General features: G+C 41.8%; 1 protein-coding gene across 1 annotated transcript in view; it reads right to left on the bottom strand.

Annotated features, from left to right (window-relative positions):
- LOC123232180 (cytochrome P450 4F22) overlaps positions 1–27,391 on the bottom strand; it is a 62,241-nt gene that overhangs the window by 10,971 nt on the left and 23,879 nt on the right. Inside the window, exons 2-10 of the mRNA XM_044658553.1 lie at positions 25,445–25,667; positions 16,387–16,531; positions 5,924–5,977; positions 5,605–5,732; positions 5,107–5,228; positions 4,137–4,404; positions 3,497–3,563; positions 1,781–1,910; positions 978–1,111 (exon numbers count right to left, since the gene is read on the bottom strand). Coding sequence (XP_044514488.1) covers positions 978–1,111; positions 1,781–1,910; positions 3,497–3,563; positions 4,137–4,404; positions 5,107–5,228; positions 5,605–5,732; positions 5,924–5,977; positions 16,387–16,531; positions 25,445–25,666 — 1,270 coding nt within the window. The 5' untranslated portion in view covers position 25,667. The remainder of the gene's footprint in view (positions 1–977; positions 1,112–1,780; positions 1,911–3,496; positions 3,564–4,136; positions 4,405–5,106; positions 5,229–5,604; positions 5,733–5,923; positions 5,978–16,386; positions 16,532–25,444; positions 25,668–27,391) is intronic.

Here is a 27,391-nt window from a genome sequence, read left to right as displayed (position 1 = left end):
GGGGATAGTTCAGACTCCTCTTGTCTGCTATTTAGAGTTCTCCCAGCCTGGTGCCCCTTACCTTTGCATCCTTTTCTCCTACCATTCATCTCCAAACACTTTATTTTTGAGCCAAACTGAACAATTCTGCCCCATTCCATGCCTGTTCTATAGTCTCTTATCTCTGTGCCTTTATTTAAGTTCTCTGTGATCCTCAAATGCCCTCACTTTCCTCTCTTTTACTGTTAACATTTTACCCATCCTGCAAAACCCCACACAAATATCATCTCCTCCAGGGAGTCTTCACTGATCTCCCTTCTCCCCTAAATGTCAACAATCTTCCCCTCAGACTTCCCATGGCACTTTGTTTTATAATTCTCTGGTATCCTTATATAATATTGTAAATTATTATTTATGTTTGTAAGTCTCATCTCTTACTAAACCACAAACTCCATAAGGGCCACTAGATAGCACAGTGGATAGAGCACTGAGTTAGGAGTCAGGAAGCCCTGAGTTCAAATTTGGCCTCAGAAACTTCCTAGTTGTGTAACCCCATTTACCTCAGTTTTCTCATTTGTAAAATGAGCCAGAGAAGGAAATGACAAATCACTCCAGTATATTTGCCAAGAAAACCCCAGTTGAAGAGTCAGACATGACTCAACAACAAGCCCCATAAGGACAGGGGCAGTGTTTTATCTAAACTTTTGTGTACAGGGCTCTGCACACAACCTTTGCTTAATAAATGTTTGTTAGATTACGTAGAACTTCAGGTGGCCCCTATTGTCTAAAACTCATTTAGGCATTTATCCCATCTCTTCCAGGGTGGTCCTTTATCTATTTCCCATGTACCCCGCTCACCTTCCCACAAGGACAATATGATACCAGGATCCTCATCCAGTACCTGGGCCTGGCTAGGCATAGAATAGACCCTCAAGAAAGCCCAACTGTTTTGAACAGGGTCCCTGAAGAAGTCTCCTTTCTAGGGCTCAGGTTGATACCTTTGGGGATGACACGTCCATCAGGCATCTTGATGTCCTCAGTGCAGCGGCGTGAAATTAGGGTGACAGGTGGGAAGAGGCGAAGGCTCTCCTTGATGCACATGGTGATGAAGGGCATCTGGGACAGATCATCCCTGGGGAGAAGCCAAGCCTGTGACCTTTTGCCTTGGGGTTCCCCAGCCAAGTACTAGGGACCCCAAGACCAGCTCTGCCACTGACTCAAAGTATGACAACGACTGTGTCACTTCCTTTCTCTGAGACAACCTTAGCACCCTCATCTCTGGGGCTATTCTAGTTCTCACAGCTTTGATGGGCACCTGTCTTTCTCTATCCCGACACCACAATGTCCACTAGCTGTGCTGGCTAGAAGGGATCCAGAGAGGGCTGGCTCAGCTCCCAGAGTCACGTTTCCCCATTCAGGGCTTTCATTTCATGGGAATCTAAGTTTATCCAGCCTCACCCCAGTACAGTGTTTCATCCCTCTTCCTCCTCAGCCCTCTAAACTCAAACAGCCTGGATCCACCCACTCCTTCCTTTTGGTGATTATTATCAAATAACTCCTCTTCCCTCCCTGGTTGACTGGTGTTCCACCTCACCCCCACACCCCCAGCACCAGAGGAGGTGCCAGAAGGCAACATTAGAGACGACTCTCCATTCTACCCACTGTCACACCTGCCCACTCCTCTTGGAAAGGTTCATGGGCCTGGGAAGTCTATAGTCACGAAGGGTCTCCCCAGTGTGATCTCTCCCTGGGGAGCGCATTAGGCGAAGAGAGGATACCCAGGGAAGCATCTAGCACTCACCACTCAATCTCGTCTGTCTCCCTCCCTTTCATGATCTCCTGGATCTCCTCTCGGCACTTATCCTGATATTCAGGGTGTCGAGCTAAGTTAAATAACACCCAAGAGAGGCCACTGGATGTGGTGTCATGTCCTGTGGAAGGGAGCAGGGAAGAGAAAAGAAAAAACAAGGTCATATGAAAAAGAACCCCTCTACCCCCTCCCCATGGATGCCAACAGTGCCCATATCCAATGCCAGGGCCTCCAGGGAGTGGATGAGACACACAGCCTTAACCATGTCCACTGTCCACTGTGCTCCCTGGGTACCCATTTTCCTTCCAAAGTGAAGGAGAAGACAACTGACACCAAAGTAAGTTACTTTGCCCAACAGCACTAAACTGCCAAGTTATAAAAGAAGGCTTGAGTCATGGTCAAAGCACAACTTTAATGTCAGGCCATTTCTCTGAACCAGTCTTCACTTGTCATCCCAAGGAAAGCCCTTCTTCTTCCTCTCCTCCATCCATGCATCTCCTCTCTGTCCATTCCTACTCTTTTCTTTACCTTCCCTTCCCTTTTCTTCCTCCTTCTCATTCTCCTCCTCACCACTAGAAGGCCATATCCCTGGGGTCAATTTGCATTTGGTCTAAGACCTCCTGTGGAATGGATGGGGATCCAGAGGAGGCCCACTGAGAGAAGTAGGATACTGTAATGGGAAGAGCCAAATCAGAAAATGTGGATTTGAATCTGAGCACTAATGCCTGCCAGCCAGCTGGCCTTTAGAAAGCCGAAAGATCATGGGATCATCTCATTGAGCCTTTCTGTAAAATGGGGAGAACAATCTTGCTACCCACCCCTCAGAAGGTTGTCATAAAGAAAATAACCATAGCAGTTCACATATGTAGCTTTTACTTGAGAAGCTTTGCAAAGCATTCTACAAACGCACTTACTGTAGGAGACGGGTTGCTATTAATAGGAGAAGATGAAGAAATGGGCTCAAAAAAGGCTAAATGATTTGCCCAAAGATGTGAAGTAAGAAGTATCTGTGGCAGGATTAGAACCCAGGTCTTTCTGCCTCCAAGTCTCGTACTCTATTCGCTAAACTACTTTGCCTCTCAGGAGTCCAAAGTGCACTTAAATGAGATAGATGTGTAAGCTATTGTTTGTTTTTTAAAAAAAACCTTACTTTCTGTCTTAGAATCAATACTAAGTATTACTCCCAAGGCAGAAGAGCCAGGCAATTGTGGTTAAGTGATTTGCCCAGCTAGGAAATGTCCAAGGCCACATTTGAACCCAGGACCACTCATCCCTAGGCCTAGCTTTCTATCCACCAAGCCATCTAGCTGCCCTGAAATTGGTATTTTTAATGTGAAATGGTTGAGACATCTTGAAAAGAAGGCACTTTATGCACTCAAATACTCTAAAGGAAAAATTAGACATAATGTAGATGAGGTCAGAGGCTGGCCCAGAAAGGCCCTGGGATGCCCCAAATAGAGCCTACAACCCATGTACCATCTGGATTCTGAGCTATGCTGTACTGAATGAGAAGCCTCACCATCTTCAAGCCTTCAGTTCAAAATGATTCTCAAAGTGGAGTTGAACATGTGTCTGGGGAAGCTGTGCTCATCCCTCTGACCTAGGAATCCTTTTTGAATACATGTCCTCTAGTATCCCTTTCAAATGAACTTCTGTGAACCTTCTCCTTGACTTTCCCAAGCCCAGCTCCCTTCCTGGGGTCCTCACCCTCAAACATGAAGGTATCAGCTTCTGCTCGGATGTCCTCATCTGACAGCTGCTTCCCATCTTCATCCTAGAAGGGGATCCAGTTGTGAGTTATTGACCCCACCTCTGCCCATAAGAGGCAGAGGCCATTCCAGAAGCAGACACCTGATTCCCAGGCCCCTCCAGAACACCTTCCAGATGCCCAGGGAAGGGAGAGCTGTAGAGGGCACTCACTACCCAATCCCTTGTTAAGGATCAACAGAAAAGAAAGGAGGAAAGGGAGGAATCAATCAACAAACAATTATTCAGTGCCATTGTCCATTAGGCAATGCACTGATGCTAAGACAAAGACAAAACAGTCTTTGACCTCAAGGAAGATACATTCTAATGGAGGACAACATGCAAGGAGAGGAAGAAAGAGGGGAAGGGCAATGGGCAGAAGGGCACTGAAAAAGGAAGGGAAGAGGATTGAGGAGGAGAGCAAGAAGGAGAAAGGGAGAGAAAAGAGATGGGATGGGAAAGGAAAGAGAGAAAGAAAAAAGGATTTGCCTGGGAGTGATGAATGCCAGCCAGTACAGAGAAATGGAATGACACCAAAGTCATGCTTTGCCCATGGTTCTTAGGCCCTTCCTCATCCCGCCCTCAGCCATGGCCAGCTCACCTGGGCCAGCAATAGCACATCAATGAAGTCCAGAGTCTTGCCTTGCTTGGACTTGAGCCAGGCCTCTGCCCCCTGCTGGTTAAGGGCCTGCCTCCTTTCCTGGATGACCTCGGTGGTGAATCGATGCACAACGTCACAAGCCTTCTTAAAGCGTCGCCCATCTGCTGTCCGGTAGTAAATGAAGTCCAGATGGTGGTGGATACGGTACTGGCGCTTCACTACCAAAGCACTCAGCTCAATGATGGCATTGATGTAGTCACAATTCTTCCTGTGGGGCAGAGGGAGCATGAGCTTACTGCATATGAGGAACAGCAACTTCAACCATGAGGGGTGAGATAAGCAGGGCTCTCCCAAACTGGTTATTCTGCCCCAAACCTCTGAACTAGAACTGTGGAATGTAGCATGTCAGAGCTGGGAGGATCCTTAGAACAGGGAATGTCAGACCTGGGAGGATCCTTAGAACAGAGAATGTCAGAGCTGGGAAGACCCTTAGAACAGGGAATGTCAGACCTGGGAGGAATCTTGGAACATGGAATGTCAGACCTGGGAGGATCCTTAGAACATGGAATGCCAGAGATGGGAAGACCCTTAGAACATGGAATGTCAGAGCTGGGAGAATCCATAGAACATGGAATGCCAGAGCTGGGAAGACCCTTAGAACATGGAATGTCAGAGCTGGGAGGATCCATAGAACATGGAATGTCTGAGCTGGGAGAGGTTGGATTCAATGACTCCTTAGGTTCCTTTCCTGCTAGAACTATCATCCTATAATCTTCCTTCCTTGGGGAAAACTGGGGGAGGTGGGGGTTAAGGATGGAAAGAGCAATCCTGCATTCACATCCAAGAGAATCCCTAAAGGGGTGAGACTGGGGGAATAAGCTTTGGGTTCATGGTGTCTTTTCCCCACCCATCCTTATTCCCAATTAGCAAGTTCCCCCTGGACAGCTAGGACCAGAAGCTAACTACTCACTCCTGGCAGTCACTGTTATAGCTGAAAACACATTTCTGTAAACTATCCAAGGTCAAGAGGCTAACATGCTCAAACATGTCCAGGGAGGTGGTGGCCCCAGCAGTCAGACGACGCCACTTGGCCTGTCCAAAAGAAAGGCAGTATCATCAGTCTCCTGCCAACAATGGTACCCAAGCCCAATAGCAGCAAGCCAGAGCATAGTATAGTATCCACCAAGACCCAGAAAGGGTGAAAGGAATGGGTACAGGATTGGGTAGAAAGAAGTGTCTAAAGGAGAGGACCACAGAATCATGGATTTAAAACTGAAAAGGACCTTAAAAAGAAATCATCAGGTTCACCCCTCCTCCATTCTACAGAGTAGGAAACAAGGCCCACAGATGCAAAGTGGCTGTCCAAAAGTCACCCATATAGAAGGGGCAGAGCCAAGATTCAAGTGCAGGGTCTTGGTTTTCCAAGACCAACATGCTACTGCTTCCAGGGAACAGAAAGAAGACTCACATGCATGATGTCCGTGCATTGGTTGTAGATCTTCATGTAAGGTTTGAGGATGTCAAAATGAAAAGCTGGAGTCAACAGGCGCCGGTGGCGGCTCCATTTTTCTCCTTTGCTCAGCAATAGCCCATCCCCTGGTAAGAGAGAAGAAGAGGAAAACAGGCAAGTGTCACGGAATTCAGTTTCCCAAAGGACACATGCTGCCATCTTGAGTCAGTAAGATGTCAACATACCTGTTCCTCCCCTAAAATCCCTTATTGTCCCACCTCCCTGACCAATCTCTTTCTCCTGAGGCAGAGATTTCCTAGATTTCCCCCCTACTCACCCAGCCAGGGTGTCAGAAAACCATAGAAGAGCTTGTCCTTTGGAGCAATGGCCGCTGTGGGGAAAGAATAAGAAGTGTCTGAGGATTCTATCACAGATCTAAGATCTAAATCCTATGGCTTCCAAGTCCTCCATCTTCACTAGACACGCAGGCCCGGCCAGCTCTGCTTGGGTAGATTCCCCATCTTTAACAATAGTCTCTCTATCCACCTCTAGATTGGTTTCCTTAATTTCCACTCTTCCCTCTTCCCACCCCTCCAAAAAAAATCCCATGCCCTTAAATCCAAACTGATAGTTTGACTTAGACTTAGATCACTGGCAAATCTTAAGATGCAGTGAATTTTTAGATCTCAAGATGGAGTATTTAGAATTCCAAGTCAGAAGTTATATATTGATTTAATCAACAGAGTGGTTGCAACAGTGAACAGTGAATACTAAAATTCCACAATATCATTTTAGATATGTTCTTCTGACAAGAAAAAATAGCATTTTAATTTTAAATAAAATTAATATAACTCATCAAATCTTTGATAAAGGAAAAAATGTATTTTGTGGTACCATTTTAGGAAACAGTGTTTTATTTTTGAAAAGGAAGGTAAAAAGATATTTTAGATTTCCACTAAGCTCTTGCAGTCACTGGCAGGAACCCCACAGAGTTGCTTGCTTTCCATCCCAATACCAGTGGTAATATCAAATATACCCTTAGTCTATCCTAAACACATGGGGCTCTCAGCAATAAAGAATAATGGGCAGATTCAAGAAAGCAATTTGGAACCATGACCCCAAAGTTATTAAACTGTTGCATATCCTTTGACCTAGTGATACCACCACCAGGTCAGTATCCCCAAAGAGATCAAAGAAAGAGAAAAATGGCTGAAATATTTATGGCAGCTCTTTAATATTTTATATTTATAGCCGCTCTTTTATGATGTCAAAGAACTGGAAACTAAGGAGATGCCTGTAGACTGGGGTATGGATAAACAAATTAGAGTATATGAATATAATGGAATACAGTTGTGCTGTAAGAAAAGATGAAAGAGGCAGTGCAGAGAAAACTGAGAAGACTTGTATCCAAAGAAACATGAAGAGAACAAAACTGGAAGAACAATTTGCATAATGACAACAACTTTATAAAAGCAAACTATTTAAAAGAAAAACCCTTACCTTTTCTCTTAGAACCAAATTAATTCTAAGGCAGAAGAGTGGTAAGGGCTGGGCAATGGGGGTTAAGTGACTTGCCCAGGGTCATACAGCTAGGAAATGTCTGAGACCAGATTTGAAACCAGGACATCTTGTGTCTAGGCTTGACTCTCAATGCACTGAGCCACCTCGCTGCCCCAAAAGCATACAATTTTGAAAGATTTAAGAACTGTAATTCATACAATAAACAACCATTATTCCAGAGGTCCAGTAAAGAATGTTACCTACTTTCAGACAGAGAGATGCTTGACTAAATATGCATAATTAGAAACCTATTAGCATATCTCCAATATAGAATTTGTTTTGCTTGACTATGCAAATTTGTACAAGGATATTGTTTTTGTGTTTGGGAGGGCAATAAGAGGAGGTTGATGGTTAATGGAAGGAAGGGAATTGAAAAAAGGAGAAAAATAAATGTTTGATAATTTTTCAAAAGATCAATGATTGTGGCCAATCAGCAGCATTTATTATTAATATTGTTAATAATGTTAATAATTAATGTAATAATAAAATACATATTAATAATATCTAATACATAAAATAATACAATAATAAAACTAATGTTAATTGTTGACATTATTAATAATGTTAATGATAATATTATTATTATGAAGAATTGCCTCATTTTTGTCTTTGTACCACAGTACCTACCTAGTATCTGGCATACAGTAGTGGCTTAATAAATATTTGTTTATTAACTGATGACTTGATTGATGGCTGGGATCAATATGAGTAAAGGAAAAGCTGGGAGTGGGCAAAGAAGAAAGAAAATCCAGAAGCCACCAAGGTAAAGGCCTCCTTCCTTGGAGGAAGGAGCAATGACACAATTTAAGAAGAACACATGGAGGTGAACACAGAGTAAAACATCAGTAGACCTACTAGAGGAAAGAGAAGGATGTGGCTGAAGGAGAATGACTCTCTCTTTGTCTCACTTTCAAAGGAAACCTCAACAAGAGTTTTCCAAAAGGGGCTTCATTTAGAGTTCTAGAATCAGATTCTCAGAATGGCAAGGGACCTCAGCTGCCTTCCAATCACATCCATGCCCAAACAAGAATCCCCTTTGAGATGTCCCTAACAATTGAGTATCCAGGCTCTGATTGCAGGCTTTCAGTGAAAGAAAACCCACCATCCTCTGAGGCAATCTATTCCACAACCAGCTACCCATACTTGTTAGAAGATGCTTCCCTGAAATCTCTCTCCCTACAAACCTCACTCATGCTACCAGCTGCATCCTCTAACTGGGTCCCAGTAGAGCAAATCCAGTCCATTCTGTTTGTGACAATCCCTCACTTTTTTTCCCAGGTATTAATATTAATTTATTAATAGGCCAGTAAATATGAATTAATTTGGTCAATGACTCTCTCAGTAGCAATCCCTCCTATTTTTTAAAGACAGCTTTCCTGTCCTCAATAAATCTAATCCTCTCCAGCCTAAACATCCACATTTCCTTCAACAGGTCCTCATCTGGCATAGTCTCGAGGCCCATCAACCTCTTGGCCATCCTCTTTCACTCACACACCAACCCTTCAATATCCTTCCCAAAATATGTCATATCTGGGGGCAGTTGGGTAGCTCAGTGGATTGAGAGCCAGGCCTAGAGATGGGAGGTCCAAGGTTCAAATCTGGCCTCAGACACTTCCCAGCAAGTCACTTGATCCCCATAGCCTAGCCCTTATCACTTTTCTATCTTAGAGCCAATGCACAGTATTGATTCCAAGACAGAAGGTTAAAAAAAAAAGACAGAAGGTATGGGTTAAAAGAAATCCAAAATATGCCACATCTGATAATAACAATAGCACCTGTTATGTTCCATGAGGGAACCTTACTAAAGTTAAACTCTACTATTCTGTTTTAAAAACTTTACAGATGCCTCATTTGATCCTCAGAACAACCTTGGAAAAAATGTGCCGCTATTACCCCCATTTTACAGATGGGAAAACTGAGGGAGACAGAGGTTAAGTCACTTGCCCAGGGTCCCACAAGTAGGAACTGTCCAAGCCAAAATTTAAATTCACTTCTTCCTGCCTCCAGGCCAAATGATCTATTTGCTATAGCTGCTAGTTACTACATTATGAGCATCATATTCAAATCTGAGTAACAGAAAAGTAAGGAGACTATCGTTGCTATCTGGACACCATGCCCAGAACATTTCCCTCTTGGTCCTAGTCCTGACCTTCAGGACTACGGAAACATGTTTCTCCTTCTGTACCACCCTTGAACTTTCTTCAGGACCTTCAGGAGGCTTCCTCCTCCTGATGAATCATCCTAGCTCTCCCATCACTTGCTCACCCTCCAAAGGCATGCCCCAATTCCTCCCATTGGTGAATTCCTCCAGCCTCCTCCATTTTTTGAATGGGCCCAGGCTAACCTGCTTTCATTCATTCCTTTTCCCAATCCTGTTCTCGACTTTCTGGATCTCAGGACTATGCCTCTGCACTGTGGACCTTCATCTCCTCCTCCACCTTTTTCAGTTCCCTCTTGTGTATTGTCTTCCCTCCTTAAGCCTCGTGCCTGGCACATAATAAGCCCAAAATAAGCGTTTCTTTCCTTCCATCCAGAACACAGCCTAGAGCAGCATTGGCCATTCTGGCTCTCATGTCGTAGTACCTCTTCTCACCAATCCCACTGGACCCTAAAGCCTGCACATCTTTTTTACTTGAAGCCCTTGTCTCCATCCTGGACTTGTGCAACCGATTTTTAATCAGTTATCAAGCACTTAGGAAGAGCACTGACCTTGAGGCAGGGAGACCTAAGCCCAAATTCAGCCTCAGATACTGTGTGACCTTGGGCAAGTCATTTAATCTCTCTGCCTCAGTTTCCTCATCTGTAAAATGGGGGAAATAATAGCACCTACCTCCCAGGATAGCTATGAGGATCCAATGAGATAATAATACTAAAGTGCTTTACAAACCTTAAAATGTAATATAAAATATAAGTTTTGCAGAGGCAGCTAGGTAGTATAGTGGATGGAGCGCCAAGCCTGGAGTCAGGAAGACCTCAGTTCAAATCCAGCCTTGGACACTTCCTAGCTATGTGACCTGGGTAATTCAATCAATCTCTGTCTCCCTCAGTTTTCTCATCTATAAAATGGAGGTGATAGCAGCACCTCTTTTCCAGGGTTGCTGTGAAATTTAAGTGAGATAACATTTGTAAAATAGTTGGCAAAACCTTAAAGCACTATATAAATGTTAGTTATTTTCATTATGTGCCAGACTCTGTGGTGGAACTATAAATATAAAGAATGAAAGAATCGCTACTGGAAAGAAGCTAATATTCTAGAGGAGAGAGACAAAGACAGACAGACAAAGACAGACAGAGAGAGACTGAAAGATAAACATATATGCATATATTGCATATATTATGTGAATATATAATAATATATGTATCATACATAGCATATATTATATATACAATAGAAGTAGTGTAGAACCCTAAATCTATTACCCTGTGAACTTTCTGAGGCTCAATTATTTCTCCATAAGTAAAATAGGGATTATGTGCTTTAAATATACACACATACTAGCAAGCAGTTCAGTGAATCAGAAAAGACCTCATACAGAAGGCCATGGCTAAAATGATCTTGAAGAAAGAAAGAAACTCTAAAAAGGAGAGATAACAAAGGCTTATCAGAGGCACGAGGGACAGCCAATACAAAGGCAAGAAGGACAAGAGATGAGGGCTGAGAGGTGAGGAACAGAGGGAAAGCAAATTTGGCTAAATCACACAGGGCTGGAAGGGAAGGGATATCCATGAAGGCTGGAGAAGCAAGTTGAGTCCAAGTTGTAAAGGGCTTTAAAAGCAAAACAGAAGAGCTTAGCTGAGATCCTAGAGGCAATAGAGGGCAATGGCAGTGGACTGGCTGGGAGAGAGACTGAATAATTAGTATTAGTGCTGAAGGAAAATTACTTTGGTAGCAGTATGGAGGTTGAAGGAAGCTAGACAGTACAGTGGATAGATAACCAGAGCTGGAGTCAAGATCTGAGCTCAAACATGGCCTTAGAGGCTTCCCAGCTGTGTGACCCTAGGCAAGTTACTTAACACTGTCTTCGTTTCTTTATTTGTAAAAGGAACTGGAGAAGGAAATGGCAAGCCACTCCAGCATTTTTGCCAAGAAAACCCCCAAATGGGGTCACAAAGAGTCAGACATGAGTGAAACAACTGAACAACAATAACAACAACAAAACGTAGGCTGGAATGGAGTGGGCAGAGACTTAAGGCCACAAGACCAATTAGGAAGGTGTTGCCACAATCTATGTGAGAGGTGAGAAGGGTTTGAACTAAGGTGGTGGCTGTATGAGTTGAGAGAAAGGATCAGGTACAAGAGAGAGGAATGGCAAGATTTTAACCGATGTAAAGGACTTTTCATTTATCCCCATTCAGTTTCATCAAGAGTCTCAAAATTCTCACCTCTCTGCTCTAAGACCCTAAACCATTTGGAGACATGGGACCCAAAATTAAAACAAAATGGAACAACTTTATCTCTGAGATAGCCCATCCTGACTATGTCATCCATGATAGCGATCTTTCTCAGCATTTGGTCTTCTGCAAATGTGATAAGCATGACCTCTATGCCCAAGGTTCTTCACCTTTGTTTCATGGACCTCTTTGATAAGTCTGGTGACCCCTTGGAAGAATAATATTTTATTGCCTACATTCTATAATAATAAATATTATATATAACATAAAAATATATAATTCTATATATTTATAATAAACAAATAAAATATTATATATAATATAAATCTAAAGCTAAATTTCACTTAGAAAATAAAGATATAATTTGTTTCACCATCCAAGTTCATGGAATTCTTGAAAGCTATTTGTAGACTTTGTGGACCCCAAATAAAAAAATATCTTCATCCAAGTCATTGGTAAAAATGTTAAGCAGCATAGGGCCAAGCTTAGATCCTTGGGACACTCTACTAAAGACTTCTTTTCAAGTTCAATCCAATGATACTTCTTACCGCCATATACATTTGTGTATATATGTGGTCCAAAGAATCTAAGGACACTTCCAGATGATAATGATACGTCAGAAAATCAAAATGAAACTAGAGGAGACCTTGCCCAATGAATTGAAAAAATATAATTTATCTGGAGATTATGGTGTTGGTCTATGACCCAATTCCTGTTTAACTAGTGTCTATCCTTGGAGCCAGTTAGGACATGAGCTAAGCATGGAGGGTGGGGCTCTGGATGGGTGGCCCCACAATGGGCCTAAGGCATTGCACATAGAAGCCTCCGGCCAGGACACCCAGACTTCATTCCTGTTTTCTGTACTGACTCACTGAGACCTCAAACAGGCCCACCCCAGCAGCAATCTCTGGTCCTGGATTGCTCCATCATCTTGGAATATACTCATCCCAACACACCCAGTTCCACTTAGTCAACAGCAAGGAAAAGTACAAAGGCTTAGGTTTTTAGTTGATAGAAGCAGTGAGTATAGAAAAACAACATTTTGTCCATAAGAGGTACTTGATAATTGTTTGTTAAACCAAATTCTAGCTCTGGCACTGGCATATCATCTCTCTGAGTCTCTCTCTGAGTCTGAAGATAGAATTCCTCCCTAGCTCTTCTCAGGAGTCCATTGTAAGGATCCAATAGGAAATAGTCTCAATCTGTATTCACATTCTGCTTTAAGGTTTACAAAATACTTTTCTCAAAACAACCTCATGAAGGAGTATCATCTATGTTTTTTAAGTTCCAATAAGAAGAAAAGATCTGTAATGTACTAACAAATTAAAGGATTTGGAATAGGCAATAAGTATTTGACAGGATTTGAACTCAGGACTCTTCTACCATATACATTCATCTTTCAGGTCATGGAGATGAAATAATTTTCCCAAATATGAAAGATACCATAAGGGATTCCTATCAAAACCAGAGAACCTAGGGAATTCATTGCTATCTAAGAAGTGAAGTCATTTATATTTGGGGACATCCTCCTGAGGCTGGGCTTTGGGGTTCCACCAAGTCTGCATCCAATACTTCCCAGGCTAGCTTAGGAAACTAGGTCAATCTGGGAAAGAAAGTTACTTCTGTAAAACTGGGCTGCTCATCCCTAAGCAACCCATGTTCCTAGAGCAGAGCAGAGAGACAGTGCACCTGGAGTTTTTTAACATGGACCTAGAAATAGAATTATAGACAGCTAGAGCCAGAAAGGATCACAAAACATAGAATATTGAAGCTGGGAGGGACCTTAGAACAGAGAACATTAAAGATTGAGGGGTCTTTAAGAATCCAAAATGTTAACATTGAAAGAGAGGTCTTAGAACAGAGGATGTCAAAGCTAAGGGGTGGAGAGCACTTCAGGTCACAGAGAGTCAGCACTGGAAGTCCCCAAGAACCCAGAATGTTGAAGCTAGAAGAGACCTTAGCCCAGAGAATGTCAGAGTTGGAAGGCCCCTTAGAACATAAGATGGCAGAGCTGGGAAGGCCCTTAGAACACAAATTGTCAGAGCTAAAATGGACTTTAGAATACAGTGTCAGAACTGAAATCAATTAAACAACAGCATTTATTCATTGTACATCAGACCCTGAGTGAGGAGTTAGGGACCTGTGAAGATGGGATTAACTCTCCCCTGCCCATTTTTAGATTTAATCACCAAAAGCGATAGCACTTATCCTTAAGTATGGGGAGGTCTGTGACCCACATGTGCATTAGTAGGTGATGAATCAAAATCAACTGACTGCACCCTGGGCAGTCCTAAGCAAAGTTTTAGCTGTAATTGGTACATGTAAAGCAGGAGGAAGGCACAGGAAGTGATGAAAGGAATGGTCTTTATAAGTGGCAAGAACTCCCTGTCAACTTCACCTTGAACTTGACCCTGGAAGAGCTCTGGCTGAGGACTTCTTCTATTAGGACTACCACATGGGTGAGTGAAAAAGGCTGACTCCCTTCCTTGGCTTGTTCTGGAGGTACTAGCCTCATTTAGGAGGAGGCCTCACGGTTAAAACCCATGTTTAATTGACCCCCTAGGCCAGGGGTCAGCAACCTTTTTGGCTGTGAGAGCCATCAATGCCACATTTTTTAAAATGTAATTTCGTGAGAGGCGTACAGTGCTCACAGTGCGGCTCCTCTAACAGCGCCTGAAAAAAAAATTGATTTTATGGCTCCTGCAGAAAGAGCCATATCTGACCCTCAAAAGAGCCAGATATGGCTCAAGAGCCACACGTTGCCAACCTCTGCCCTAGGCCCTCTGACTAGGGCTACTGGAGCCCTGATGGAGTAAGCCAGGGCCTGAGCAAATTGTCTAGCTCGTTAAGCTAGATTTCTTACTCTGCCCTCTTTCTCATTTCTCAACTTTCACTCTTTCCCTATTTTTTATAAATAAATTGCTAAAAAATCATTTGGGATTGAGATATATTAATTCCTGGCAACCATACTCTGATAAATTTAGTCCAACCCTTTTATTTTTACCCCTTACATTCTGCCCCTTACAGACTCAAATATAAAAAAAATGAAACAATCCTTACTCTCAACAAGCCTGCTTTGAAAGGAATGCAAAAAACACAATGTCTGAAGCAGGATTTGAATCCAACATTTGAACCCAAAACCCAGAACACACTTACATAGAATGTCAGAACCAAAAGGAACATTCAAATACAAAAGAAGACATGATAGAACAGAGAGAAGCCTTAGAACAAAGAAAGAATATCAGAAGTGGGAAGGCCCTTAGGATATAGAATGTCAGAGCTGGAAGGAAGAGAATCTAATTCCATTACCAGACATTTTACAGATGGGATATAAACTTTCAAAGTTTACCTTCACCTTCAGGTCATAGAACTAATAAAGAATGGCATCTTATTCTTTGCCCACAGCACCACATTGTTTCCCCATAGTAAGAGAATGGGAGTGCAACTGGGCTAGAATGAAGTGAAATAAATGCAATATAAGCACAAAATGATTTTCAAGAAAGGAGTCGAGCAACCAGGAAAAGCCAAAGAGATGGCCTTGAGCTAAACCTTAATGAGATCTAGTCCCTACTAAAATGTGGAATTCCAGAGCAATGAAATAGGAAGCAAATAAGTGGCATGCCCAATGGGACCTGAGGATGGGGGAAGAGAGTTCCTTCTCAGCAATGGGGCTGAACAACATGGGACACAAAACAACCATCTTGGGCAATATGTCCATTGAGACACTTCCTGTGGCCTCTGGTGGGTGGGTAGGTCTTAAGAACAGAGGCCCCTGGAATTCACAGTCCACTCTGCCAGTGGGGTTCAAGGTCAAACTAACTTCACAATGGAGCCTTTTCTTACTTTTCTATGTCAACCACAAAGTGGGAAGGAGGTGGAAGGAAGAGATAAGGAGACAACAGGAACTAGAGATCCCAGGCCTTTGGGAGGAGGAGCCGCTGGACAATAGAACACTATCCTCTCCTCCCCTGGCCAGTCACCACTTTCAGAGATAAGGGAAATCATCCCCAAGGAGTCACATCTAGTACAGAGTGACCTAGAGCCTTGAAATAGGTCTACAGGTCCAATTCCTACTCTAATGAGCTCCCCAATACAAACAATACAAAGCTCCTTCAATACAAACAAGATTAAAAACAGGCACAATGATACACTTCATGAGGTGATAGATTAAGACCTGGGAAGAACCTGAAAGACCACCCAGTTAGGATGAGCTAGGGTCAAATCCCACTTCAGACCCTTATTAGCATGACCCTGGGCAAATCATTTAATTATTCTGTACCTGTCCTCGTCTCTAGGAGAGGGTTGGACTGGATACCCTCTAAGTTTCTTAGAGTGTTAAATCTATAACTCTAGGACTTCTCTGAGACTCAGTTTCCTCATCTGTAAAATAGAGATAGGGACTCATTCCTTCTAACTTCACAGGATTGCTTTGAGGGAAGCACTTGGAAAAATGTAAAACCTTAGAGGAAAGTTTTTTAATCTAGGGTACCCAGATAGATTTCAGGAGGGTCCATGAATTTAGATGAGAAAAATATTATCTTTAATAGAAATAGAAAAAAATAATAATGAAATAAAAATAACAGAAAAAGACTATTTCAATAGAAGTGGCTTCCTTTGTGATTCTTTTTGTTTTATTTTATGCATCAAAAGATATTATTCTGAGAAGAGATCCTTAGATTTCATCAGACTAACTGTCAAACAGGTCCATGAAGCAGAAAAGGCGAAGAACTGTGTTAGAGAAATGGGAGCTTGCCATAGAATAAAGGGAAGAGACTGCAAAACTGGAGAATGAAAAAGACCCCAGCCCTGGTGAGCCTGCTCTTATTATATAAGGGTTATTGCACTTACCTGAAGCTCCCAGAAGGGGTTTGATGTAGTCGGGATGCACCAGGACCACCAGGGGCAGGAAGGGCCCTATCCAGACAAGGACAACATGGCGTAATTTGTCGAGGACCTTCATTTCATCTCGGAGGCCCGACTCATTGGGCAGGTACTGCAATCAATCACATATATGGCCACCAGCTCCTCCAGGCCTCAGGGCTCAGGGGAGTGGGGCTGACTCTAGCCTTCCCCACCCTTTTCCCAGCTCATCAGAGAAACCTCAAATTGGACCAGGCTTTAGAAATCATCCAATCCAAACTCCCACCTAATTCCATGTGTGTGGTCACCTAGTTTCTCAAGGGAGCAAAGTGGCCCATTAGATAAAGGATGCTGAGTTTAGAGCCAGGTACACTAGAGTTCCAACCTACTTACTAGCTGTATGACCCTGGGCAAGTCACTTGTTTGCCTCAGTTTCCTCAATTGTAAAGCAAGGATGATATTAACACCTATTTCACCGGATGTTGTGTGGTTCAAGTGAGATAATATTTGTAAGGTGCTGAGTAGGTACTTAATAAATGCTTGTTTTCTTCTTTCCTTCCTTGAATACTTCTAAGGAATAAGAGCTTGCTACAAAACCATGGCAACCTGTGAAAATGTAAAATTAGAAAGGACCTTAGAGGTTCTCTCATTTTAGAGAGACCTTAGAGGTTTATTCTCATTTTACCTCCCAGGGGAACTCATTCCATTTTTTGGTTGCTTTAGCCATTTTAGAGAGTTCTTTGTGGTTAGTGATTCAAAAATAAAATCTGAAGTCAGAGGAGCTGGGTGCCAATTCCTTGTGGGCTCCTTACTACTCCCTGTGTGAGCTTTGGTTACTCACTTCTCTTTTCTATACTCATTCTCCTTATCTATAAAATCAGAGTCACTGGATAAATTGATTTCTAAGGTCCCTTTCAGTCCTAAATCTTCCCCAAAACTTTTACCCACAGGAGCTACAAAGAATAAGTACATGTCCTCCTCTGTTCCTCATACACTAAGAATCTGTGATTTTGACACTTTTCAGATATTCCTAGGGTGAGAATGCCCTCCACTGATTACAACCACCTATACTCCAGTAGAAAATGGAAGTTCCAGGGGCAGCTGGGTGGCTCAGAGGATTGAGAGCCAGACCTAGAGATGGAAGGTCCTAGTTCAAATCTGGCCTCAGACACTGGACAAGTCACTTGACCCCCATTGCCTAGCCCTTACTGCTCTTCTGTCTTAGAACCAATACACAGTATTGATTCTAAGATGGAAGTTAAGGGAAGGAAAGGAAGAAAGAAAGAAAGAAAGAAAGAAAGAAAGAAAGAAAGAAAGAAAGAAAGAAAGAAAGAAAGAAAGAAAAGGAAAGGAAGGAAGGAAGGAAGGAAGGAAGGAAGGAAGGAAGGAAGGAAGGAGAGGAGAGAATTTAGGAATTTAATCCAAATCTGTTCCTCACTTCTATATGGCTTTGGACAAGTCACTTAACCTTATGATTCTCAGTTTTCTTGTCTGTAAAATAAAATAATAAAGTTAAATTAAAAAGTGACTTTTTAAAAGTTTTTATTCTATAATCTTATGTTATCTGAAGCAAGCAAACATGGTATGTCTTCCAGGTAAATAGAGCACCGAGTCTAGGGTCAGAAAGACCTGAGTTTAAGTCTAATCTCAGATACTTACTAACTGTGCAACCCTGGACAAGTCATTGGACTACTTGTCATATGGACATGTCCATAAATTTAATCTAGATGCCTCAATTTCCTCATCAAAGGTAAAAATAAGTAAAATAATAGCACCTGCTTCCCAGTATTGTTGTGAGGATCAAATGAGATTTATAAAGCACTTAGCATACTTCCTGGCTTTTTTTTAATTAAGTAGGCACTTTTTTTATTAAGTAGGCACTTAATAAAGTCTTATCCCTTTTCCCAGTCATTAGTACAATGCTCTGGATACGATAGCCGCTTACTATTTTTTCAAAGTGATTTAATACTCAAATATTCAAGTAGATCCGTAACCTCATCCATCTGGGATGCAAGCCTCAACTCTTGTATACCTGCTCATCCTGTGCAACTCTGACCCAAAAACTGGCTATATGAGAGCTACCAGATTCACTAGAGACCTCCCCCCACTTTCCACATTGGAAGGGTGCCAATGGGACCTTTTTGCATTCCAATTGTGTCCCCTGCCTTTGCCACATGGCCAGCCCATCTTCCCTTCTTGTCATACAATTCCTTGACAATGTCCTTTACTCCTGTTCTTCTTTGGTGTTCCTCACTGGTTATGTTGCAGCTTCCTCTCACTTATCAGATGCCCTTCCACTAACCTACAGGTGATGCTCCTCTCAGCTCTTCAGGACAGTGGAGTTCTACATATTACTGACATATACCAATATTGATAATGTTAGATTTGGAAATATGGGCTTTTGCTTTTGTAACCTGGGACTCGAGCCTTGGCATTTGCATGATATTCTCTCCATATTCATGGAAAGAATGATTATTTGAAGCAATTACTTAAAGCTCTAGGCCTGGGTGAAGTTTAGAGTTTGAGAGAATGTGAGAAAAAAAAGAGCAGTTTGGGTTGTTTTTTTAAGGGAGATGAAGGGTTCCTGGCCTCTAAGGACACCAGCTATTTCAGGTCTTCTTCAGGGAAGCCCCCTAGAGGAAGAGAAAGACTGGGAAGAAGCCCCAGCATGCCTTCAGCTTATCTCTATTTCCATCTTTCTGCATTGGAGACTTTGGAGAATTTCCCTTTAAGTGAGATTAGAGACTCACTTGAGCTAAGATATTTCACACCCAGGAGAGCTCATTCACTCTGTGTATTGTCTGGTATATTCTATCCGTACAACTTCTCTGGTTTCTGTTTGCTATTGTCTTTGACAAATGGATTTATCGTCTATTCACTCTTTTGATGGCTGTTGTGTAATTGGTTTTTGGTGAGAAATATGGCAAGGAAAAAATCGGATATAGGTTTTCTGGTTAAGAGATGGAAATCAAGAAAGTGGTGTGAAACTAAAAATTATTTTCCCTAAACTAGCAATATGTAGATATAATTTTAGTCCAATATCCCTCTCGGCAGAAGACGAAGAGCCTCCAATCTCCTGCATCCATGCCTCCCTACACATGTGTTTTTGATAAATCCACACTAACATAATCATTAAGCTACATGGGACCCTTCCTCCCCAACAACAACAACAAAAAGAAAAACAAAAAATCTGGGTGCAACACACGCACTCCTTATACTTTCATGAGAAACTTGAGATCTGTAAAGATATGTACAATGTCCTGAAATCAATTCAACCTGATCCTTTCCACCTGCTTCCCTCCTTTTCAACTCTGGACACAGATCATCATCTACCTGCACCATCTGCCCAGGATGTATGTGTAAGTTCTATTAGGTATCCATCCAAATACATGCAGAAATTTCTAACAATAGACATTCTTCATCCACATGTTTCTTTTACTGTGTGGATGGACAGCCTTCAAATTCCTTTGAGTGTTTATAAATCTCTACCAGAAGTCCACAATATCCTGGGCTTTACTGCCATCAGCCACAGGGTCATTAACAAATAGGATCATATGCTAGAATCAATCAATCAGTCAATCAAATCAATCCCTCCTTCGCCCACCTGCATTTTGTGCCAAAACCCCTTTATTATTTTGGTTTTTATTTTTTTATCAACAGAATTTATTTTAATGTGATTTCCCTCCAACACCAGCATTTAGAAGAATAAAACGCTATTTTTCAAATTATAAAAAAATATAGAAAATCATTGTCTATGGTTTAATTACTAACATGGGAATAATGTATTTTTAAATTAGTCTTCCTTCAAAATGCACCATATTACAGTCATGTTATTCAATTCAACAAGCATTCAATCAATAATCACTATGTATAAGTCACCCTGAACTAGTCTAAGGATACCAAAACAAAACAAAAAAAGTAAGTCTTTGGCCTCAAGGCACTTTATATTTGGTGTAAAATGGGCGCTCGTGGACTAATCCAGGGTATATAAGAATGGATAACATTATTCCTATATAAAAACATATCCCTACCTAGTGATCATCTCCCTGCTATGCCTCACCTGATATTTATTAAAGAGGACCATTGGGCAGAATAATTTTGGTCATTACATCTTTGAATGATTTTGAAGCATCTTGTTGGAGTAGGATTTAAATCTCTAAGGAAGTTCTACTGAATCAAATGACTTTTTAAAAAATCAACAAGCAATATACACAATGAAATGCTATATTCTCTCAGATAATTATGAGATGGTAAAAATATTGGTGCAGCTAAGTGGCACAGTGGATAGAGCACCAGGCTGGGGTCAGGAAGACCTGAGTTTAAATCTGACCTCTGACACTAGCTATATGACAATGAACAAATCGCCTAACTCTATTGGCCTCAGTTCCTCATCTTCAAAGTAAGCTGGAGAAAGAAATGGCAAACCACTCTAGTATCTCTGCCACAAAAATACCAAGTGGGGTCAGGAGAATCAGACACGACTGAAAAATGACTTAATAAAAACAAAAATTGTTGTCTATCATTGATAATTGTTTTCAAAAGCTTTCCAATTCCCTACTAATATATTTTTGAGGTCACCCTTGATTCCTTTATTGGTGATTCTCTTAAATATTTTGGGGAGAGGGAAGAGTAGACATACAGGTCAGCAGTGATTGATACAAAACTGGCCACTTTTTTCTTTTTAATTCTCAAGATACAAGAGACAAAATATAAAACAGTCTTGATTCTCAGGGAGCTCACATGTAAAGGTTCAAAAATTCATAAATACACAAGTGGAAGGAGCCTCAGAGTTCATCTAGTCTAGCCCCTTCATCATATTTGTCACATGTGTATATATATATATATATGTATATATATGTACATATATATAGCAATGAGCAGTTCCTTATAGTCAATTTATTAAGCTTTTATTTATATAAAAACTTTTTATTAAGTATTTATTAAGTGCCTGCTATAGTGCCAAGCATTCTGCACGTGTTCAATAAAATTTTATTGAACTGAATTAGAATTCTCTCTATGACCCTCAAATTCCCATCTGTTCCTTAAAAATCACTGACATCCACTTGATAAATGTTGAATTGAAAAAAAAATAATGAATCCCACCTACTAGACTGTAAGCTCTTTGAGGACAGGCAACTATTTCTTATATATTTTGGTATAAGAGCAGCTAGGCGGTGCAGTGGATAGAACCCCAAGTCTGGAGTCAGGAAAACTCATCTTCCTGAGTTCAAATCTGGCTTCAGACACTAGTGTTAGGAGGAAATAGCTCTTTTGAGACAGCCTGAGTGTTATCCTACATTAAATATATAATTTTCTAATTTCCTCCTAACACTAGCTAACACAGTTCTTCCTGACTCAAGGCTGGCACTCTATCTACTATGCCAACCAGTTGCCTCTCTTTACATTTCAAGTGTGCACCTGGCTTCTAGCTCTGGGATCTCGTGTCAAGGAAATGTGATTTCTTTAGTGGGGACACTCCCTTCCACCTATGTTGACAGCAACCCATTCATACCTTAGTAGCTACCCTTGCAAGTTATTGTTTCTAAAAAAGAAAAAAAAAGGAGCCCATCTAGTCAATCATTTGATGATGAGCGTCTGCAATTATCTGGACTAAATTTTATGACAGACACAAATTTCAGAGCCGCCTTAATCCTGAAAAGCATTTGCTAAGTTGGACCTGCTAGCTTGGGTAGCTATTGTTACAACCTCTGAGGAAGCAGGCTCAATTCCAAGTCCTAATGAGGCATCAGTGGGTGGAGAAGTGGGATCTGGGATTTAAAAGTTTATCCAAAACCACTTTGGCTCAGTGAAGAAATGAAATTCTTTCTCTTACTGTTGGTAGGGTCTGTGTGTTGATGTGAATTATGTATCTCTGTGTGTAGAATTAAAGAACTAGAGCTGAAAGAGACTTTCCAACCTTGTAAGAGCTTGGCGTTACTTCTAACTCATCTATCCCTGAACAGGCAGGCGGCTCCTCTACCCAAACACTATGCCTACCAAGTGATCATGTCATCTTCCCTTAGAGATCTTCAGAGGTGGAGAGCCCACCAAACTTCCAAAGAAACCTGTTACACTTCTGAATAGTTATTATTATTTGGAAATTTCTCCCTTATGTTAAGGATTCTTAACCTAGATTTTAGGAGGTCCATGAATTTGTATGGGGAAAAAAATTATATCTTTATTTTCATTAATGCTATCTGATAATTAGTTAAGTAATCTTGAACTGAAATGTTAGCATTTCTATCAATTTTTATTTTTTTCAGGGACAGGTGAGTAGCTCAGTGGATTGAGAGCCAGGTCTAGAGATGGGAGGTCCTAGGTTCAGATCTAGCCTCAGACAATTCCTAGCTGTGCGACCCCCATTGCAAGGCACTTGACCCCCATTGCCTAGCCCTTACCATTCTTTGGTCTTGGAACAAATACCTAGTATTGATTCCAAGGCAGAAGGTAAGGGTTTAAAAAAAGAAGAAGCATGATTCTACAAAGGTGTTTATAGCCCCAAAGGCTTCCAAACAGGTTGACTACTCAAACAAGGTTAAGAACATTTCCTTTATGCCAATATAAACCTTCCTTTTTTCCTCTCACTCATTTTCTTCCTTGTTTAGCCCTCTGGGGCCAAGCAGACCAATTTGAATTCTCCTTCCATGTTGTCTCCTGAATTATTCCAATGGTCTTCTAATAGGTCTCCCCACATCTATTCTTCTCCCTCTTCACAAATCATAAAGGAGTATGATGGAGATGAAAGGGTTCTGAATTTGGAGTCAGTGTTAAATTGAATTCCTGACCATGACATGTCTATCCTTGGACAAGTCACTTAAGACTCAGTTTCCTCATCTGCAAAGCTAAAACCAATAGGATAACACTTTTTCCCATCCTGCTACTTTCTGTGTATGTGTCCCATTAAATTGAATTAAATAGAATGTTTCAATAAAAAGGGACTTTTCCAAATGTAAGAGGATGGGGTTGATCAGAATTCTTCCTTCCCATCCTCACCTCCATCTTTTACTAAATGTAGAGAAAAGTAGAGAAAAGTGATTTATCCTTTATCAGAATGAGGAAGAAGAGAACCCTATCACCAGGATGGGTCAGAGCAGGTCTCATGATGAATCTGTTTCCCCTGAAGAGGAATGAATAAAGATTTTGACAGGCAGAGATAAAAAGAGAGGAAAGGCCTTCGCAACTTGGGAGCTGCTCCATCCCTGGGCATTACAGGAATACATATTGTAGAGAAATAGAGGGCGATGAGGTTAGAAAGAGGTAGTAGTACCAGAATGCAGAAGGCCTTGAGTGCCAGACTAAAGGGTAAATAATAGAGAGCCATTGCAAGCTTTGGAGCAAAAGCAGAGCATGGCAGATCTGTGTCTGAGTCCTCACTAACCAGGAGGAAGAAGAAAAACTCAACTCATCCATGATGCTAGTCCCTAGAAAATGGAGAAATCACGGTTAACAGCTCCATGTTCTCATAACCTGTCATCCCAACTTTCCTCTCCAGCCCATTCATCACTTACTAAAGCGTGTGTACATTTTATTAAAATGCCCTCCATAATGAATATCAATAATGTAATAATGATTTGCTTTGGCTGCCTGCCTTCTGGACTGCTGCCTAGCCACTTCCGGGCAGCTGGCCATGGCGAGGCCTGAGCTAGTCTCCTGCATCTGCTGTCTGAACTCCCCTAGAAGAGGTCTCCCCCCACTTGACTCAGACCAGGCCCCAGTTCTGTCCCTCACCCTCTGCCACTCTCGAGACCAGCCAACAAGGATAGTCATTAGCTGGCCCTTAAGGGATAATAAGCCTATGATGTTCTCAGCTCATTTTGCCCAGTGCCAAAACTCAGGTTCCCCAGCAATCAATCAATCAATCAATGAGCGTTAATTAAGCACATAATTATATAATAAAATTAATATAATTTGTTAGTAACATGAGCATAAATTATTTATAATAATTAAGTATGTAATAATTAATATGTGCCAGGCACCATGCTGAGGAATACTGGAGTAACCGAGACAAAAGTGTAACAGGCCCTTTTTTCAGGAGTTTGCATTCTAAACAGAAATCCACATGGACATATTTAGGTATCTCTCTAATGTATATAGAATGAAAAAAAAATCCACGAAGGGAGAACATTAGGATCTGGGGGATGGGTTGGCTTTCAAGACAGGTCCCTAATTATTTATCAAGTACCTAGCATCACAGGATGTCAGGGATGGTTGTGACCTCATAGTCCAACCCCCTCTTCATTTTACAGGGAAGAAAACTGAGGCTTACAGAAAGGGATTTGCCCAACACTGGGTCAGCATAAAGTGAAGAAGAGGATTTTTTCCCTCCGGGGGGGGGGTGATCTGGATAAATTATTTCACTTGGATCCTGAACTAAGGTTGGGAAATTTTTCCACAGGAATGAAAACTATTCTCTATAGAAATGTCAGCAACCATCCAGACACTTGGTCTTAAGAGAGTTTCCCTGGGAAAATGAGAGGGTAAGTGACTCACCAAGGGCCATACAGCCAGGAGATGTCAAGCAAGGGGACTTGAAGCCCGCCCACATCTTCTCCCTACTTCTCCTTTCCTGACTCCAAGACCAACTTTCCATCTATCCATCTTGGGAAAAGTCAAAGGGCAATAGATGTATGACTACAGAGGATATCAGAAGGAACCTAGTTCGACTGCATCATTTTACAATGAAGAAACTGAGGTCCAAAGAGACCAAATGACTTTCCAAAAGGGGGAGAGACAGGATAGGATCCCAGTTCCTCTCACTCCAAATCCAAAGTTCTTTCCACTATACTATTATCATCCTCCAACCCAGCTCTACTCCTGTCATCATGCTGGAAGGGAGAGGGAGGATGGACAACACTAGTCAACTATAAAACATGAAGTCATTCATAGGTCGAGGCAGTGCTATCGGGGAAAAGTCATATAATTTTGGGCTGCAAAGGGTAGGTGACTGGGAAGTTTGCTTGAGATGGGGGTGAATTCCAAAGGATACATTTGCCTACTCTTTTCTTGGAGGAGCATCCCCCTTCCCTATCCCAAGACCAGCACTCACCATCCCCAGATGGCCCAAGAGCCAACTCCTCCGAGGGGGCTGAGGGAAGCAGCGCAATCGTTGGCAGGTGATGTGAAATTTATGGCATATCTGGAAGACCTTCACGAGGAAGCGGAAAAAGATGAAAAGCAGGGACAAGAGGAGAGCAGAGATGGCATAGGTGCGGAAGGAGGTCTTCTCAAGCCTCAGCACCCTCAGTATTTGGTCTGTGATGGGCACCATCCTGGAGGAGAATACATGCAAACACAGAGGATACACAGAATTAGAAGGCATAAACATTAGGGAAAACCAGCTCTGTGATCAAATGTCAAAACAGCCCTGCCTGAACAAAAAGAGGACTCAGAGATCTCAGGAACTTCACTGCCTCAGAGATCTCAAGAACACCCAACACTCCATCCACAGCACCTTTCCAATGGCTCCCCAGGGCACACAGACCTCTCTCCCTTCAGAAATTAGCTTGTAATGGCTTCAAGAAAGCCTGGCAGAGAAGATAGATGGCTGGCCTCAGAGCCAGAAAGACATGGGATAAAGTTTTCCTATTGACACATACTGACTGTGACCCTGGGCAAATTAGTTAACATCTCAGTGCTCCAGGCAATTGTTTAAGGCTACGCTCTAGAGGAAATGTTACCCTGCTCTGGTAGGGAGGGTTTCCTTACCTGGGAATTCATTAGACCAGTGATTCTCCAAGTGGGGTCTGGGACCCTTGAAGTACACAAGGTCAAAGTTATTTTAAATTAATACTAAAACATTTTCATTTATGATAGGGCAACTGTCAATAGATAAGATCCCAATAAACACAAACTATTTGGAGGGTCCTCAATAATTTTTAAGAGTACAAAAGGGATCCTGAGACCAAAAAAGTTTGGTAACCACTGTCTTAGACCAGTGAAATCATAGACCAGTCCCTTAATATAGTCCCTGCATCCCTTATATTTTGTATTTACTTGTTTGTGTATGTTTTGTGTCCTCCTCAGACCCCTTCTAATAGACTTCAAGCTCTTGGTGGGCAGGGATGGTTTTCTTTGTGTCCTCAGAATCCAGTACAGTATAGTACCCTGTGTATAATAGGCATTTGAAAGATGTTTGTCAAACTTCATTTCATTGGCATGACCCAAACTCCTTAGCGTGGTGTTCAAGACTCCCCACATTCTGTCCCCAATCTACCTCCAGCTGTAGTATCTTCTACTTTACAGTACAAACCCAACACTCTAGCCTCTGTACCATGAACCTGTGGGGAACTAGAGACTTCACCCTGTGCCTCGCTACGTCCAAGGTATTATATCTACCCTCTGATCTCCACAGAGGGGATCTCACTGGACAAAGAACTGCCCCTTTGGCCTCAAATCTCTTTGGGGCCTTGGGAGGAGAGCATCCAGCATGGCTAATCCTGTAGTTAAGATGCTTCAAGTCCTATAAGATACCAGCATAGCATGGTGTTCCCCTATACAACTGATCCATCATTTTCTGTCATCCCTACCACTGAACCTATTCTCATCGCCAATACCCTCCTCCCTATAAAAGTCTGATCCATCATTCAAAGCTCAGGAGGTCCAGTCCCACAGCCTCTAGGAAGCCTTCACAGATTCTTCTTTTGTGCTCTTCCCAATCCCCCAACAAGAAGTGTGGCATTTCTCAAAGTATTCCCTTTCTCTACCAAATACCAGCCACAGAAACCAATAAGAACTGACAAGCTATCGTTAGCACGTTGAAGATTTACAAACACTTGGCAAGCATTCTTTTATTTGATCCTTACAACAACCTTTAGGAAATAGATATTAAAATGATTATCTTCATCTTACAGATGAAGAAGCTGAAACTCAGAGAATTTAAGTGACTTGTTCATGATCAAACAGTTCATTAAGCACACAAATGCTGGAGTCTTCCATCCTTTGACTATCTCCAATTTAACTATATATATATATATATATATATATATATATATAT

The sequence above is a fragment of the Gracilinanus agilis genome, chromosome 1, assembly GCF_016433145.1.
Source record: "Gracilinanus agilis isolate LMUSP501 chromosome 1, AgileGrace, whole genome shotgun sequence".
NCBI lineage: Eukaryota > Metazoa > Chordata > Mammalia > Didelphimorphia > Didelphidae > Gracilinanus > Gracilinanus agilis.
The sequence above is the reverse complement of the archived record's forward strand: the minus strand, read 5'-3'. Positions and strand labels throughout refer to the sequence as shown.